This window comes from Salmo trutta, chromosome 26 (genome assembly GCF_901001165.1).
Source record: "Salmo trutta chromosome 26, fSalTru1.1, whole genome shotgun sequence".
In the NCBI taxonomy this organism is placed as follows: Eukaryota; Metazoa; Chordata; class Actinopteri; order Salmoniformes; family Salmonidae; genus Salmo; species Salmo trutta.
The window spans coordinates 36353794-36371809 of NC_042982.1; the positions used below are offsets into that span (position 1 = coordinate 36353794).

At 44.5% G+C, this 18016-nt stretch overlaps 1 protein-coding gene across 1 annotated transcript in view; it reads left to right on the forward strand.

Annotated features, from left to right (window-relative positions):
• LOC115163904 (phosphatidylinositol 3,4,5-trisphosphate 5-phosphatase 2A-like) overlaps positions 1-18016 on the forward strand; it is a 71862-nt gene that overhangs the window by 43227 nt on the left and 10619 nt on the right. The window contains exons 8-16 of the mRNA XM_029716105.1: positions 3439-3534; positions 5422-5572; positions 5652-5758; positions 6889-6991; positions 7216-7412; positions 8354-8471; positions 8617-8713; positions 9057-9195; positions 14309-14315. Coding sequence (XP_029571965.1) covers positions 3439-3534; positions 5422-5572; positions 5652-5758; positions 6889-6991; positions 7216-7412; positions 8354-8471; positions 8617-8713; positions 9057-9195; positions 14309-14315 — 1015 coding nt within the window. The remainder of the gene's footprint in view (positions 1-3438; positions 3535-5421; positions 5573-5651; positions 5759-6888; positions 6992-7215; positions 7413-8353; positions 8472-8616; positions 8714-9056; positions 9196-14308; positions 14316-18016) is intronic.

Below are 18016 nucleotides of genomic sequence, written 5' to 3' on the forward strand. Positions count from 1 at the left end.
AGGGGAGGGAGAAGATGGAAGGGGGAGGGAGAAGATGGGAGGGGGAGGGAGAAGATGGGAAGGGGAGGGAGAAGATGGGAGGGGGAGGGAGAAGATGGGAGGGGGAGGGAGAAGATGGGAGAAGATGGGAGGGGGAGGGAGAAGATGTAAGGGGGAGGGAGAAGGATTGGTTGTTCAGGTTTCTAATTACATACCTTACACTGGTTGTTCAGGTTTCTAATTACATACCTTACACTGGTTGTTCAGGCTTCTAATTACATACCTTACACTGGTTGTTCAGGCTTCTAATTACATACCTTACACTGGTTGTTCAGGTTTCTAATTACATACTTTACACTGGTTGTTCAGGCTTCTAATTACATACCTTACACTGGTTGTTCAGGTTTCTAATTACATACCTTACACTGGTTGTTCAGGTTTCTAATTACATACCTTACACTGGTTGTTCAGGCTTCTAATTACTTACCTTACACTGGTTGTTCAGGTTTCTAATTACATACTTTACACTGGTTGTTCAGGCTTCTAATTACATACCTTACACTGGTTGTTCAGGTTTCTAATTACATACCTTACACTGGTTGTTCAGGCTTCTAATTACATACCTTACACTGGTTGTTCAGGTTTCTAATTACATACCTTACACTGGTTGTTCAGGCTTCTAATTACATACCTTACACTGGTTGTTCAGGCTTCTAATTACATACCTTACACTGGTTGTTCAGGTTTCTAATTACATACCTTACACTGGTTGTTCAGGTTTCTAATTACATACCTTGCACTGATTGTTCAGGTTTCTAATTACATACCTTACACTGGTTGTTCAGGTTTCTAATTACATACCTTACACTGGTTGTTCAGGCTTCTAATTACATACCTTACACTGGTTGTTCAGGTTTCTAATTACATACCTTACACTGGTTGTTCAGGTTTCTAATTACATACCTTACACTGGTTGTTCAGGTTCTAATTACATACCTTACACTGGTTGTTCAGGTTTCTAATTACATACCTTACACTGGTTGTTCAGGTTTCTAATTACATACCTTACACTGGTTGTTCAGGTTTCTAATTACATACCTTACACTGGTTGTTCAGGCTTCTAATTACATACCTTACACTGGTTGTTCAGGCTTCTAATTACATACCTTACACTGGTTGTTCAGGCTTCTAATTACATACCTTACACTGGTTGTTCAGGTTTCTAATTACATACTTTACACTGGTTGTTCAGGCTTCTAATTACATACCTTACACTGGTTGTTCAGGTTTCTAATTACATACTTTACACTGGTTGTTCAGGCTTCTAATTACATACCTTACACTGGTTGTTCAGGTTTCTAATTACATACCTTACACTGGTTGTTCAGGTTTCTAATTACATACCTTACACTGGTTGTTCAGGTTTCTAATTACATACCTTACACTGGTTGTTCAGGTTTCTAATTACATACCTTACACTGGTTGTTCAAGCTTCTAATTACATACCTTACACTGGTTGTTCAGGTTTCTAATTACATACCTTACACTGGTTGTTCAGGCTTCTAATTACATACCTTACACTGGTTGTTCAGGCTTCTAATTACATACCTTACACTGGTTGTTCAGGTTTCTAATTACATACCTTACACTGGTTGTTCAGGTTTCTAATTACATACCTTGCACTGGTTGTTCAGGTTTCTAATTACATACCTTACACTGGTTGTTCAGGTTTCTAATTACATACCTTACACTGGTTGTTCAGGCTTCTAATTGCATACCTTACACTGGTTGTTCAGGTTTCTAATTACATACCTTACACTGGTTGTTCAGGTTTCTAATTACATACCTTACACTGGTTGTTCAGGTTTCTAATTACATACCTTACACTGGTTGTTCAGGTTTCTAATTACATACCTTACACTGGTTGTTCAGGTTTCTAATTACATACCTTACACTGGTTGTTCAGGTTTCTAATTACATACCTTACACTGGTTGTTCAGGTTTCTAATTACATACCTTACACTGGTTGTTCAGGTTTCTAATTACATACCTTACACTGGTTGTTCAGGTTTCTAATTACATACCTTACACTGGTTGTTCAGGTTTCTAATTACATACCTTACACTGGTTGTTCAGGCTTCTAATTACATACCTTACACTGGTGTTCAGGCTTCTATTACATACCTTACACTGGTTGTTCAGGCTTCTAATTACATACCTTACACTGGTTGTTCAGGCTTCTAATTACATACTTACACTGGTTGTTCAGGCTTCTAATTACATACCTTACACTGGTTGTTCAGGTTTCTAATTACATACTTTACACTGGTTGTTCAGGCTTTCTAATTACATACCTTACACTGGTTGTTCAGGTTTCTAATTACATACCTTACACTGTTGTTCAGGCTTCTAATTACATACCTTACACTGGTTGTTCAGGTTCTAATTACATACCTTACACTGGTTGTTCAGGCTTCTAATTACATACCTTACACTGGTTTTCAGGGCTTCTAATTACATACCTTACACTGGTTGTTCAGGCTTCTAATTACATACCTTACACTGGTTGTTCAGGCTTCTAATTACATACCTTACACTGGTTGTTCAGGTTTCTAATTACATACCTTACACTGGTTGTTCAGGTTTCTAATTACATACCTTACACTGGTTGTTCAGGTTTCTAATTACATACCTTACACTGGTTGTTCAGGTTTCTAAATACATACCTTACACTGGTTGTTCAGGCTTCTAATTACATACCTTACACTGGTTGTTCAGGTTTCTAATTACATACTTTACACTGGTTGTTCAGGTTTCTAATTACATACTTTACACTGGTTGTTCAGGCTTCTAATTACATACCTTACACTGGTTGTTCAGGTTTCTAATTACATACTTTACACTGGTTGTTCAGGCTTCTAATTACATACCTTACACTGGTTGTTCAGGTTTCTAATTACATACCTTACACTGGTTGTTCAGGTTTCTAATTACATACCTTACACTGGTTGTTCAGGCTTCTAATTACATACCTTACACTGGTTGTTCAGGCTTCTAATTACATACCTTACACTGGTTGTTCAGGCTTCTAATTACATACCTTACACTGGTTGTTCAAGCTTCTAATTACATACCTTACACTGGTTGTTCAGGCTTCTAATTACATACCTTACACTGGTTGTTCAGGTTTCTAATTACATACCTTACACTGGTTGTTCAGGCTTCTAATTACATACCTTACACTGGTTGTTCAGGCTTCTAATTACATACCTTACACTGGTTGTTCAGGCTTCTAATTACATACCTTACACTGGTTGTTCAGGTTTCTAATTACATACCTTACACTGGTTGTTCAGGTTTCTAATTACATACTTTACACTGGTTGTTCAGGTTTCTTAACCCTGTAGCTAATGTAATTCCCCCCTCCCTCTCCCTCTCTCTGTCCTTTTCCCTCTCTAGGCTCTGAAGGCTTTGCAAGATATGAGTTTGTCCACTCTCTCCTCTCCTCCTCCTCTCACGCGCCACAGCAAAACCATCCCTGTACAGGCCTTTGAGGTACATACACACACACACACACTTTGAGATATACCCCGCCCCCTCCCCTGTCCCATTGGTCCACAGGCTGACCAATCAGTGGGTGTGGCTCGGAATTCCTAGATTCTCCAGGAAGTGGTTTTCTGCCCTGGGAGCCAGTCAGATAAAAGAACAGTTTTGTCTGTTCTGTGACATCATCATGGATGTCATGGCTGTGGTCCGACCTCCCTCTCTCTCTCTCTCTCTCTCTCTCTCTCTCTCTCTCTCTCTCTCTCTCTCTCTCTCTCTCTCTCTCTCTCTCTCTCTCTCTCTCTCTCTCTCAGGATGTGATAGTTAAATGATTGATGTGACCAGAGTGTAGAGACTAGAGGCCTCAACGCTGTGCTGATAACTACAGAGTGGGTGTGATGGAGGGATAACCACGATCAGTAACCAGGAAGTGGATGCCTCAGCTAGCTAGCGCTCTAGAGATGTAAACACCACGGCTGCCTGGGGTCATGGTCCGTTTCTATTCACCATGTTCAGGACATAGGCATTTGAATTCTCTTTAAGGAATTTAAAATGAAACCTTCGTAATGAACTGAATTTAAATGGAACTACTTTAACTCGGTGTAAGCACACTCCAGCTGAGTTGAGTAATGAGCTTGCTGAACGTGATCCAAATTCAATAGGTTCCCATGTCTAATCACTCTACAACCAGATTAACACCACTGGATCTGTTCCGTGTTTATGACGTTAGAAACAGCTGGATTTGAGGAGCTGAACGTCCATTGGTCAGAGCTCATATGGAGCTGAACATTGATTGACTCATTGGTTGGTTTTCCACTCCCAGCCATGAAATCCCTCTGAGAGACAGTGGCGTGTTCCAGAGCATCAAATCCATGATGCGTTATGGGTAAATTGGGATTTACTGACTGATCTATAAACGATAATGACTAGTTATTTATGATAATAGGTCATTTGTAGATCAGTCAGTCGCCTGCACTGTCTGTTGTTGAACAAGCCCAATAGCTGTGTCTTTCTGACTACACTAGACTGGGGAGTCAGCAGACAAGGATTAACAGTCAGCCATCTCCACTCCCCTGTGTGATTTATACAGCGGTTCAGGGGCTGTTTCACATCCACCGAAGACGTGTGTGTGTGTGTGTGTGTGTGTGTGTGTGTGTGTGTGTGTGTGTGTGTGTGTTCCTCCTTTCTAGCCACTTCCTGATTGCAGGGGAAGAAGTGTGTTGCTCTGATGGGTGAGATATGAGAGGGGGGTTCCTCATAAAACCACCATGTCAGATTCACCACAGACAGAGAAACGGCTGTATTAGTACTTCCATCCAGACAGAGAAACGGCTGTATTAAAACTTCCATCCAGACAGAGAAACAGCTGTATTAAAACTTCCATCCAGACAGAGCTACAGCTGTATTAATACTTCCACCAGACAGAGAAACGGCTGTATTAAAACTTCCATCCAGACAGAGAAACGGCTGTATTAAAACTTCCATCCAGACAGAGAAACGGCTGTATTAAAACTTCCATCCAGACAGAGCTATACTGTAACTGTACTGAGCTCTGTGACGTTGATGTATTTTATTGTTATATTTATTGTTTTATTGATACTAAAAGATCTAGGATACATTCTGATCTAGGATCCACTGAGAACCCACATGATACTGTATTCATACAATGCTTGGTCCCAACATGGAGGACAGGTCACTGAACTGACTGTGAATGGACACACTGACTCCCCCCAGTGGTGACACCAGCAGTATTACAGCTGTCTCCACTTCACACTGAAGAAGCTGGAGTTTATTATGTGAATAAAGAATTCTGGTTTTGTCCTGTCTGTCTCTGTCTGTGTGTCGCTGTGTCTGTCTGTTTGTAACCCGTCTGTCTGTGTAACCCCTCTGTGCCTCCAGGTGAAGTTGGATGTGTACCTGGCAGACCTGACTAAGATAGGGAAGAGTCAGAAGCACAGTCTGTCTGTGGACGTGGAGGGAGGGAAGCTAGTGGTGATGAAGAAGATGAAGGACAACCAGGAGGACTGGAACACCTTCACACACCACAAGAGTGAGGACACACACACACACACACGTGGAAAGTGAGAAGACACTCACACTCTTTGTTTCTCTCCGTGTCTCTCCCTCAGTCCGTCAGCTGATAAAGTCTCAACGTGTTCAGAACAAGCTGGGTATCATGTTTGAGAAGGACAAGGAGAAGAGCCAGAGGAAAGACTTCATCTTCACCAGCGCTAAGGTACACACACACACACACACACACACACACACACACAAGGAAACATCTTGGGGCATGCATATCTACTGTATATTCTAGAAAATGTTTGTTTTCAGATTCACACTATGGTTTATCTTTCTCTCACACACACATACACACATTGTACGAAAGGCTTTGAATAAACAATGACTTTGGTTTCACTCAAAGCTGTCAATCAAGCTCTCACTAGTGCCATGAGGCATCATACACAGAGCTGTGCCTTGGACCGTTTGAATCCTCATCTTCATTAAACCGTCAATCATTAGTTCAAACAATAACAAAGTGTCCTATTTTATTTTTAAAAATGTAACCTTTATTTAACTAGGCAAGTCAGTTAAGAACAAATTCTTATTTACAATGATGGCCTACCCCGGCCAAACCCTAACCCGGACGACACTGGGCCAATTGTGCACCGCCCTATGGGACTCCCAATCACGGCCGGTTGTGACACAGCCCGGGATCGAACCTCATGCTGTAGTGACGCTGTAACACTGCGATGCATTGCTTTAGACCGCTGCGCCACTCAGGAGGCCCAGAATTACAGTTCTAACCATGTTCTGAGGCTGTACTGTATTTGTTTACATTTACTTTGTTTCCAAACGTTGGAGTAAAACAGGCTTATATTCTGGGTTCTGATGGGGTACGACAGTTGAACTAAGCTGCTGAGGAAAGTTATATTCTTCAAGAAACAATGGATAAATATCATTAGTTTAGTCCAAACATTAACCCTTCAAACCCAAACTCAACTGTAGTCCACCTGTCTGTCATCTGTACCTTGATCAGCACCTGGGAGCAAACACAATCAGTACTAGTTAAACAGAGCATTCAACTCTGTGCACAAGGACTACATTTAACAATGTCCATTGAAAAAGCAAAACATTTGTTGAAGAATGGTGCAGACGCTACGTTTGGTAACAGAACGGGTTGTGCTGTCGTGCTTTTCATCTGCACTGTTTTTCAAGTAAATGTGTTTTCAGCATCACTCTGTTACCGTGGAATCGCCCTGTACCAAACCTAAGAAAAAACAGTCTACCAAGTCCTCCATTACACACTCACACTGACTGTACACTGACACTGACTGTACACTGACTGTACACTGTGCGTGTTGTCAGAAGCGGGAGGCTTTTTGTCAGCTGCTACAGCTGATGAAGAACAAACATTCCAACCAGGACGAACCAGACATGATCTCCATCTACATAGGGACCTGGAACATGGGTGAGCTCACACACACACACACACACACACACACACACACACACACACACACACTACATGCTACAGATAACCGTCAAACCTCCTAAAATGAAGAGAATATTGCATTAGGACTAGAACTCATCTCAACATTAGAACAATTTTGATGTCTGGAAAACTGACAAATGTTGAGTGTGTGCGTGTGCGTGTGTGTGCGTGTGCGCGTGCGTGTGTGTGTGTGTGTGTAGGTTCTGTGCCCTCCCCCAAGGCGGTGGGTTCCTGGCTGTTGTGTCGTGGGCTGGGGAAGACGTTGGATGAGATGACCGTCACTATTCCTCATGACCTCTACGTGTTCGGAACGCAGGAGAACTCTGTGTGTGACCGTGAGTGGGTCGACTCGCTCCGCTCCGCACTCAAAGAACACACAGAGCTGGATTACAAACCGGTGAGAGAGAGGCGGAATGGGGCTCTGGTCAATAGTAGTCCACTACATGGAGAATAAGGTGTTGTTAGGGACTGTCCCACTGGGGAATAAGGTGTTGTTAGGGACTGTCCCATTGTGGAATAAGGTGTTGTTAGGGACTGTCCCATTGGGGAATAAGGTGTTGTTAGGGACTGTCCCACTGGGGAATAAGGTGTTGTTAGGGACTGTCCCATTGGGGAATAAGGTGTTGTTGGGGCTTGTCCCGTTGGGGAATAAGGTGTTGTTAGGGCTTGTCCCGTTGGGGAATAAGGTGTTGTTGGGGCTTGTCCCGTTGGGGAATAAGGTGTTGTTGGGGCTTGTCCCGTTGGGGAATAAGGTGTTGTTAGGGACTGTCCCGTTGGGGAATAAGGTGTTGTTAGGGACTGTCCCATTGGGGAATAAGGTGTTGTTAGGGACTGTCCCACTGGGGAATAAGGTGTTGTTAGGGACTGTCCCACTGGGGAATAAGGTGTTGTTAGGGACTGTCCCATTGGGGAATAAGGTGTTGTTAGGGACTGTCCCACTGGGGAATAAGGTGTTGTTAGGGACTGTCCCATTGGGGAATAAGGTGTTGTTAGGGACTGTCCCACTGGGGAATAAGGTGTTGTTAGGGACTGTCCCATTGGGGAATAAGGTGTTGTTAGGGACTGTCCCACTGGGGAATAAGGTGTTGTTAGGGACTGTCCCACTGGGGAATAAGGTGTTGTTAGGGACTGTCCCACTGGGGAATAAGGTGTTGTTAGGGACTGTCCCACTGGGGAATAAGGTGTTGTTAGGGACTGTCCCATTGGGGAATAAGGTGTTGTTAAGGATTGTCCCGTTAGTCTAAATTAGCCTGATCTGAGAAGCAGCATGGTAGAATGGTTGGGCTTACTCCTGAGGTTAACTTCCATGCTACTCTGTTCTGCTCTCCTGGGTTGTAGATCGCGGTCCAGACTCTGTGGAACATTAAGATAGCGGTGCTGGTGAAACCAGAACATGAAAACCGCATCAGTCATGTGGGAGTGTCCAGTGTTAAAACGGGCATTGCTAATACGCTGGGTAAGACCACTCTCTCTCTCTCTCACACACTCACACACACACACACACACACACACACACACACACACACACACACACACACACACACACAGTTACAAACAATTCACTATATTCATGCTGTATGTTTGTCCTTTCTTGTTGCTAGGTAACAAAGGGGCAGTGGGCGTGTCCTTCATGTTTAATGGAACTTCCTTCGGCTTTGTGAACTGTCACCTGACATCAGGCAACGAAAAGATCGCCAGGTACACACACACACTGTGATATCATTGGGTAATGTATCATTATGTGGCTAAAAGATCGCCAGGTACACACACACACTGTGATATCATTGGGTAATGTATCATTATGTGGCTAAAAGATCGCCAGGTACACACACACACTGTGATATCATTGGGTAATGTATCATTATGTGACTAAAAGATCGCCAGGTACACACACACACACTGTGATATCATTGGGTAATGTATCATTATGTGAAGTTTGACTCCATATTTGCACAAAACTGCCCCTATGGCTATGGTCTTAAACTGCTCACCACTCTTCCTCTTCAACCATTCCCTGACCCATGACCCCTGACCCCTGCAGGAGGAACCAGAACTACCTGGATATCCTGCGGCTGCTCTCTCTAGGAGATAAACAGCTGAGCTCCTTTGACATCTCTCTACGCTTCACACACCTCTTCTGGCTGGGAGACCTGAACTACAGACTGGACATGGACATACAGGTACCATAACACACATGTACACCCCCACACACACACACACACACACACACACACACACACACACAAACACACCTAGACCCATGCACAAACACACACGCATGGATGCAAACACACCCTTTCTCCCTCTCTCCCCTCTCTCTCTCTCTCTCTCTCCCCTCCCTCTCTCCCCTCTCTCTCTCCCCTCTCTCGCTCTCTCTCTCTCCCCTCTCTCGCTCGCTCTCCCCTCTCTTTCTCCTCTCTCTCTCCCCTCTCTCTCTCTCTCTCCTCTCTCTCTCCCCTCTCTCTCAATTCAATTCAATTGACTTTGTATACATGGTAAATTCATTATTACTTACATTGTCAAAGTATAAATATAGAACCAACAGCAATAATAATAGTAGGAGTGGACATGGGATTACCATTAACAACAACAATATTAACCAGAACAACAATACATTAAAGCGATGGTAGTAGACCAGTGTCAACATGACTGAGAAGACACATGACCTGGTATGAAAGACAAAACTAAACAAGATGGGAAATATTATAATATTATCCACATTACATTGCACTTTTCCCTGGCTGTCCCTCAGGTTGTGGCAGGAGGACACATATTTGGCTGCCAAAACTGCACATTTTGGCTTTTCACCCAATAAATATTAGATTTTTTTCTTAATCTTTTATAGTTTCAAATTCTTTGTATTGAATTATAATTTTGGGAAAGAAATATTCTCTTAGGTCTGAGTATTTGTCACAGTGTAATAGGAAATGCAGCTGTCTCTACCTCTCCCCTGGAGCAGAATGTCCTCTCTGGTCAGCCAGCCTGTCCTCTCTGGTCAGCCAGCCTGTCCTCTCTGGGCAGCCAGGTTGGTCTGTGACGACCAGTCTCTATAGCCAGACTGTCCTCTCTGGACTGGACAGCCAGGTTTGTCTGTGACGACCAGTCTCTACAGCCAGACTGTCCTCTCTGGGCAGCCAGGTTGGTCTGTGATGAACGGTCTCTATAGCCAGACTGTCCTCTCTGGGCAGCCAGGTTGGTCTGTGACGACCGGTCTCTATAGCCAGACTGTCCTCTCTGGACAGCCAGGTTGGTCTGTGACAACCAGTCTCGATAGCCAGACTGTCCTCTCTGGGCAGCCAGGTTGGTCTGTGACGACCGGTCTCTATAGCCAGACTGTCCTCTCTGGGCAGCCAGGTTTGTCTGTGACAACCAGTCTCTATAGCCAGACTGTCCTCTCTGGGCAGCCAGGTTTGTCTGTGACGACCGGTCTCTATAGCCAGACTGTCCTCTTTGGACAGCCAGGTTGGACTGTGATGACCAGTCTCTATAGCCAGACTGTCCTCTCTGGGCAGCCAGGTTTGTCTGTGACGACCGGTCTCTATAGCCAGACTGTCCTCTCTGGACAGCCAGGTTTGTCTGTGACAACCAGTCTCTATAGCCAGACTGTCCTCTCTGGGCAGCCAGGTTTGTCTGTGACGACCGGTCTCTATAGCCAGACTGTCCTCTCTGGGCAGCCAGGTTGGTCTGTGACGACCGGTCTCTATAGCCAGACTGTCCTCTCTGGGCAGCCAGGTTGGTCTGTGACGACCGGTCTCTACAGCCAGACTGTCCTCTTTGGACAGCCAGGTTGGTCTGTGACGACCAGTCTCTATAGCCAGACTGTGCTCACTGAGTCTGTACCTAGTCAATGTTTTCCTCAGTTTTGTTTTCCTCAGAGCCAAATAGCAATGAAGTTTACTTTGATTTGTTGTTGTGTCTTTCCAATAGGTGATATGTTTTTGTTTTTGTTTTGTGATGATTTGGTTGGGCCAGATTTTCTGAGTGCTGTCCTGAGGCTCTATGGGGTTGGTTTGGGTTTGTGAACTGAGCCTCAGAACCAGCTGGCTGAGGGGACTCTTCTCTGGTTTCATCTCTTGACATTGTGTGATGGAATGTTTTGGGGTCACTTGTTTTTAGATAGTTGTAGAATTTGATGGCTCTTTTTTCTATTCGAATGAGGAGGGGGTATTGGTGCAATTCTGCTCTACATGCGTTATTTGGAGTTTTTCTTTGCACTTGTAATACAGTCTTGCAAAACTCTGCATGCAGTATTTCAATTGGATGTTTGTCCCATTTGGTGAATTCATTATTAGAGATTGGACCCCATACTTCACTGCCATACAGAGCAATTGGTTCTATAACTGATTGGAACATATTGAGCCAGATTCTAATTGGAATTTCGATTTTAATGTTCCTTTTAATGGCATAGAATGCTCTTCTTGCTTTGTCTCTCAGCTTGTTTAAAGCCATGTGAAAGCTACCTGTCTTGCTGATATATTTAGTCCTAGATACGTGTAGTTTTTGGTGTGTTCTAATAGAACTGTGTCCAAATAAAATGTATATTTGTCATTCTGATTTCCGGACCTTTTTTGGAATATCATTATATTCCGTTTTTTTAGGTTAACTGTGAGAGCCCAGGTCTGACAGAACCTGTGCAGATGATCTAGGTGCTGCTGTAACCCCTCCTTAGTGGGAGGCAGGAGCACCAGGTCATCTGTGTACAGCAGATACTTGATTTCAGTGTTGTGTAGGGTGAGACCAGGTGCTGCAGATTCTTCTAATGTTTTTGCCAATTCATGAATGTAGATGTTAAATAGTGTTGGACTTATTGGGCAGCCCTGTTTCACTCCCCGTCCCTTAGAGAAGAAGTCTGTTTGTGTCACGCCCTGACCAGGTGAACTTGGGTATTTTGGGTCAGGGTGTGTCATGTTGGGTATTTTTCCTTGGTTTGTTTTTTATGTTTACGTTCTAGCCTTGTGTTGGCTCTAGGTGGGCTATTTCTACGTTAGGTTCTGTCGATTCCCAATCAGAGACAGCTGTCGCTAATTGTCTCTGATTGGGATCACATTTAAGTTGCTGTTTTCCCCACGCTGTTTGTGGGGTGTTGTCTCTTTTGTTTGAGCACGTAACGTATCGCCATTTTCCTTGAGTTTTGTGTACATGTTTTTTTCCAGTGTGTTGAATAAACATGTGTTCGCTCCCAGCTGCGTTTTGGTCCGCTTCCTCGTTACCAGGCGACGATCGTTACAGTTTGCTTGTTGCCAATTTTAACTACACATTCGTTTTTAGTGTACATTGATTTAATAACATATGTTTTCCCTCCAATACCACTTTCTATTAGTTTATAAAAAAGACCTTTGTGCCAAATTGAATCAAATGCTTTCTTGAAATCTACAAAACACGAGTAGATTTTGCCTTTGTTTTGGTTTACTTGTTTTAGTGTGGAAGGGTGTAAATGTGGGCTGTTGTACGATCATTTTTTAGAAATCCAATCTGGCTTCTGCTCAGGACGTTGTGTTCGTCAAGGAAATGGTGTAGTCTGCTATTTATAATACTGCAGAGAATTTTACCCAAGTTGCTGTTAACGCAAATTCCTCTGTAATTATTTGGGTCAAATTTGTCTCCATTTTTATAGATTGGTGTGATCAATCCCTGGTTCCAAATATCAGGGAAAATACCTGTAGTGGGGATAATGTTGAAGAGTTTGAGAATAGCCAATTTGAATTTGTGGTCTGTATATTTGATGATTTCATTTAAAATACCATCAGCACCACAGGCCTTTTTGGGTTGGAGAGTGTGTAGTTTTTCCAATAATTATTCTTCTGTAATTGGGGTATCCACAGGATTCTGATAGTCTTTGACTGCTGATTCAAGGATTTGTAATTTTTCTTGTATATTTTTTTGTTCTGGGCTCTTTGTTATATTGCTGTAGAGGTTTGTAAAGTGATTTCTCCACATATCCCCATTTTGGATGCTAATTCCTCCTGATGAGGTTTGTTTAATTTATTCCAATTCTCCCAGAAGTGGTTTGATTCTATGGATTCCTCAATTACATCCAGCTGTTTTCTAATGTGCTTTTCCTTTTTTGTTCTTAGGGTGTGTTTGTATTGCTTCTGTTACGTCGGTTGTTGGAATGACACCAAGGTGCAGCGTGGTAGGCGTACATTTTATTTTATTAACAATGACACCGGGAAAAACAACAAAATAGGAAAACCAACGTAAAGCTACATGCAGTGCAGAAAGCAACTACACACAACAAGATCCCACAATCACAGGTGGGAAAAAGGGCTGCCTAAGTATGATCCCCAATCAGAGACAACAATAAACAGCTGCCTCTGATTGGGAACCATACTAGGCCAACAAAGAAATAGAAACATAGATTTGCCCACCCAAGTCACATCCTGACCTAACAAAATAGAGAATAAAAAAGGCTCTTTAAGGTCAGGGTGTGATGGTGTCTTTAAGGTCAGGGTGTGATGGTGTCTTTAAGGTCAGGGTGTGACAGCTTCAGTGTTTCCCCATATTGAAGGTGTATATTTTTGTTGTCTGGTTCTCTGTGTTTTTCATTAGATATATTTCTCAATGACATTCTTAGATTTTTGCAATCATTATCAAACCATTTTTCATTTTCTGTTATTTCTGGTTTGCTCTTATGCTTCTTTAGATTAGCCAAGGAGGATAATTTGTCAAATATAAAGTTTGTGTTCCAAACAGCCAAATTTACACCTTCATTGCTGAAGGAGAATGTTAAGGCTAAAAAGTTGTCCAGGAGAGATTGTATTTTTTGGCTACTAATTGCTTTTTGGTAGATGTCTGTACTGTTTGCACTCCATCTATAGGCCTGTTTAGAACCATTTCCGTTACTGGGCTGTGAGGCTTCATGGTTGGGTTCCGCTCTTCTCAGATACACTGTGATTTTACTGTGGTCTGAAAGAGGTGTTTGTGGGCTGACTGTGAAGGCTCTGAGAGACTCTGAGTTTAGGTCGGTGAGGAAGCAGTCTACAGTGCTGCTGCCAAGGGATGAGCTGTAGGTGGACCTACCAAAAGAGTCCCCTCAGCCTACCATTGACTATGTACAGACCCAGCGTGTAACAGAGCTGTAGGTGTACCTACCAAAAGAGTCCTCTCTCAGCCTACCATTGACTATGTACAGACCCAGTGTTCCACAGAGCTTCATGAGCTGTACTCCATTTTTGTGTTTTACTTTGTCCTAGTTGTTTCTGTGGGGGTATGTGGGGAGGGAAAGGTTGTTGCTTCCTGGTAGGTGTTTATCTCCATGACTGTTAATAGTGTCTGGTTCTTCTGCTGTTCTAGCATTCAGGTCTCCACAGACCAGTACGTTGCCTTGGGCCTGAAAGTGACTAATCTCCCCCTCTAGAATGGAGGAACTCTCTTCATTGAAGCAGGGTGACTCTGAGGGGGGTATGTATGTGGCACAGAGGAAGACGTTTTTATCTGTCAAGACAGCCTCCTTGTTGATTTTTAACCAGATAAAGAATTCTCCTGTTTTGATCAATTCGATTGAATGAATTAGTTCAGATTTATACCATATTAACATTCCCCCTGAGTCTCTGCCCTGTCCCGAGTCTCTGCCCTGTCCCGAGTCTCTACCCTGTCCCGAGTCTCTGCCCTGTCCCGAGTCTCTGCCCTGTCTGATTCCTTTGAATTTAATGGATGGTAGGATTATCGCGTGTGGCTCAGTTGGTAGAGCATGGTGTTTGCAACGCCAGGGTTGTGGGTTCGATTCCCACAGGGGACCAGTACGGAAAGAAAAATGTATGAAATGTATGTATTCACTACTGTAAGTCGCTCTGGATAAGAGCGTCTGCTAAATGACTAAAATGTAAAAAAAAAGTAAAATGATCTTCCTATAACCTAGTGGACAGCCAGTGGAAACATCACCTCTGCACCATGTTTCCTGTAGTACTACAATATCAACATCATCAATTTCTTTCAGGAAATCTGGGTTTCTGCTCTTTAGCCCAAAAGCAGAGGACTTCAAGCCTTGTAAATTCCAACACGCAACGTAAAAAGATTTCCTAACTTTTTTCTTCTTCTTTACCTTCAAAATGAGACAAACACTCACAATCCAACAAGAACTATTAAAATAGGATTTTTCAATGAAAGTAAACTCTTATTATGCAAATGTGATGTGTTTTATCATTTAGGATAGCATTTGTGTCATGCCACTTGGGTGGATGTAGTGTGAGGACGGTGGAGTTGTTGTGCTCATCTTACCATGACCCTCGGCCTATCACATGTGAGCATCCATGACCCTCGGCCTATCACATGTGAGCATCCATGACCCTCGGCCTATCACATGTGAGCATCCATGACCCTCGGCCTATCACATGTGAGCATCCATGACCCTCGGTCTATCACATGTGAGCATAGTAGACTCAGCATTTGTTTAATGTCACTCATTTGGTTGGTGGGGGCTGGGCCAGTTGCTCCTCTCACAGCCTGTGCGTAGCTCTGCCTGCTGGGCTGTGGCTCCTCCAGGTGTGGGTCTACGGTGGTGGGTAGGGGGGTGGGAGGCCTCGTCTGGGTGGCTCTGAAGCTGGGCTGGGGTGGTCTGTGCTGCGCTGGCTGTGGTGGGCATTGAGGTTGGTGGTGCTGTGGTCGTGGCTGGGGGGTCCAGGGTGCTGGTCCGGGGTGTTGTCTCGCTGATCTCGGCGGGGTGAGATTGCTCCGCTGTTCCTGGGTGGAGAGGTCGGGCTGCGGTTTAAAGCGACGTCCTTGAGAGTCTTGGCAAGGATGGGGACTGTCTTCCTGTACAGGTGAACATGGTCATAGAGACAGTCCAGATGGAGGGTGGGATGGTGGGCCAGGTGTACATTGGGTCATAGAGACTGTCCAGATGGAGGGTGGGATGGTGGGCCAGGTGTATATTGGGTCATAGAGACAGTCCAGATGGAGGGTGGGATGGTGGGCCAGGTGTACATTGGGTCATAGAGACAGTCCAGATTGAGGGTGGGATGGTGGGGCAGGTGTACATTGGGTCATAGAGACAGTCCAGATGGAGGGTGGGATGGTGGGCCAGGTGTACATTGGGTCATAGAGACAGTCCAGATGGAGGGTGGGATGGTGGGCCAGGTTTACATTGGGTCATAGAGACAGTCCAGATGGAGGGTGGGATGGTGGGCCAGGTGTACATTGGGTCATAGAGACAGTCCAGATGGAGGGTGGGATGGTGGGCCAGGTGTACATTGGGTCATAAAGACAGTCCAGATGGAGGGTGGGATGGTGGGCCAGGTGTACATTGGGTCATAGAGACAGTCCAGATGGAGGGTGGGATGGTGGGCCAGGTGTACATTGAGTCATAGAGACAGTCCAGATGGAGGGTGGGATGGTGGGCCAGGTGTACATTGGGTCATAGAGACAGTCCAGATGGAGGGTGGGATGGTGGGCCAGGTGTACATTGGGTCATAGAGACAGTCCAGATGGAGGGTGGGATGGTGGGCCAGGTGTACATTGGGTCATAGAGACAGTCCAGATGGAGGGTGGGATGGTGGGCCAGGTGTACATTGGGTCGCAGGGCACAGTCCCGGGAGAGGCTGGCGTTTATTCTTTGGATTGTGGCAGGGTGGAAGTCCTTCCTCTGTAGAAGGGTTGACACCACGGTTCTTGAGTTGGGGAAGATTGCGGAGGCCTTCTCAATCACTCCCCGTAGTGAAGTGTCCACCCTCTCCTGCTGAGCACGCAGGTCGTTGCTTCCGGTGTGTATGACTGTGGCTTGGTGACCCGAGATGGGTCTTATCAAGCAGCTCCATGGCACTCTGCGTTGTTGGGCACCACACCTTTCTCCTTTTGTGTCGAGGGAAAAGTTTCTTCTCCTGAACAAACTTCCCATTTGAGTCCATCAACAGGACGATGTCAGCCAGTGCTGTCAGGCTCGTCTGTCTCTTTGATTTTCAGCTTCCACCCATTACAGATTCCCTCTGTCTTTATGGATGGGTAGTGAGAGCACACTGCTGAGCACCAAGCATTTGGCTGGTCAGTGAGGAAGATGAGATGGATGGGTAGTGAGAGCAGACTGCTGAGCACCAAGCATTTGGCTGGTCAGTGAGGGAGATGAGATGGATGGGTAGTGACAGCACACTACTGAGCACCAAGCATTTGGCTGGTCAGTGAGGAAGATGAGATGGATGGGTAGTGAGAGCAGACTGCTGAGCACCAAGCATTTGGCTGGTCAGTGAGGAAGATGAGATTACTCACATCAGCGTTATTGTAGAGGTCTGCAAAAAGGGTTTCTGGCCTCCCCTTTAGTAGTGTCTGTTTAAAAGCTTTCCTCGTTGTGTCATTTTTGTCCTCTGGGGGGTAGAGAATGGATTCAGCGCTGAGGGAGAGTGGGGACATGGTGCCTGTGGGCTCTGCTGCTGCTCTGTCCTGCTGCTGCTGCTGCTCTGTCCTGCAGCCCTCGTTGCTATAGCAACCGGTTTGTTTGTCTGCTGCTGTTGCTAGCTCGCTCTAATTTAGTTAAAAAACCAGCAAAAAGACTGACAAATATTCACACACAAAAAAAACAGAAGATATGTTTAACCTTTTTGGTTTACTCACTCAGTTTGGTCGTTTGATGTAGTTGTATTACCTCCCCTTGCTAGGTTTGTTCTCGCTCGTTTCTTCTGGCTAGCTTGTTAGTCTGCTGGCTAGGTCTTTGTTGTGTAGCTAGCTAGCTAGAGTCAAAACCTCTTAACTTGGGGCGCAAAGTTACTTTTTTATCTATTCTGAATGAATAGAGTTGTTGTTCATCACTTCTTGTCTGCAATTCTTTTTCTATTAGAGTGTTTATCTCATCCTAAAAACCAAAAAATATGAATATATCAGGAGCTCATGTAGAGCATGACTCTCTCTCTCTCTCTCTCTCTCCTCTCTCTCTCTTCCTCTCTCCTCCTCTCTCTCTCTCTCTCTCTCTCTCTCTCTCTCTCTCTCTCTCTCTCTCCTCTCTCTCTCTCTCTCTCTCTCTCTCCTCTCTCCTCTCTCTCTCTCTTCCTCTCTCTCCTCTTTCTCTTCCTCTCTCTC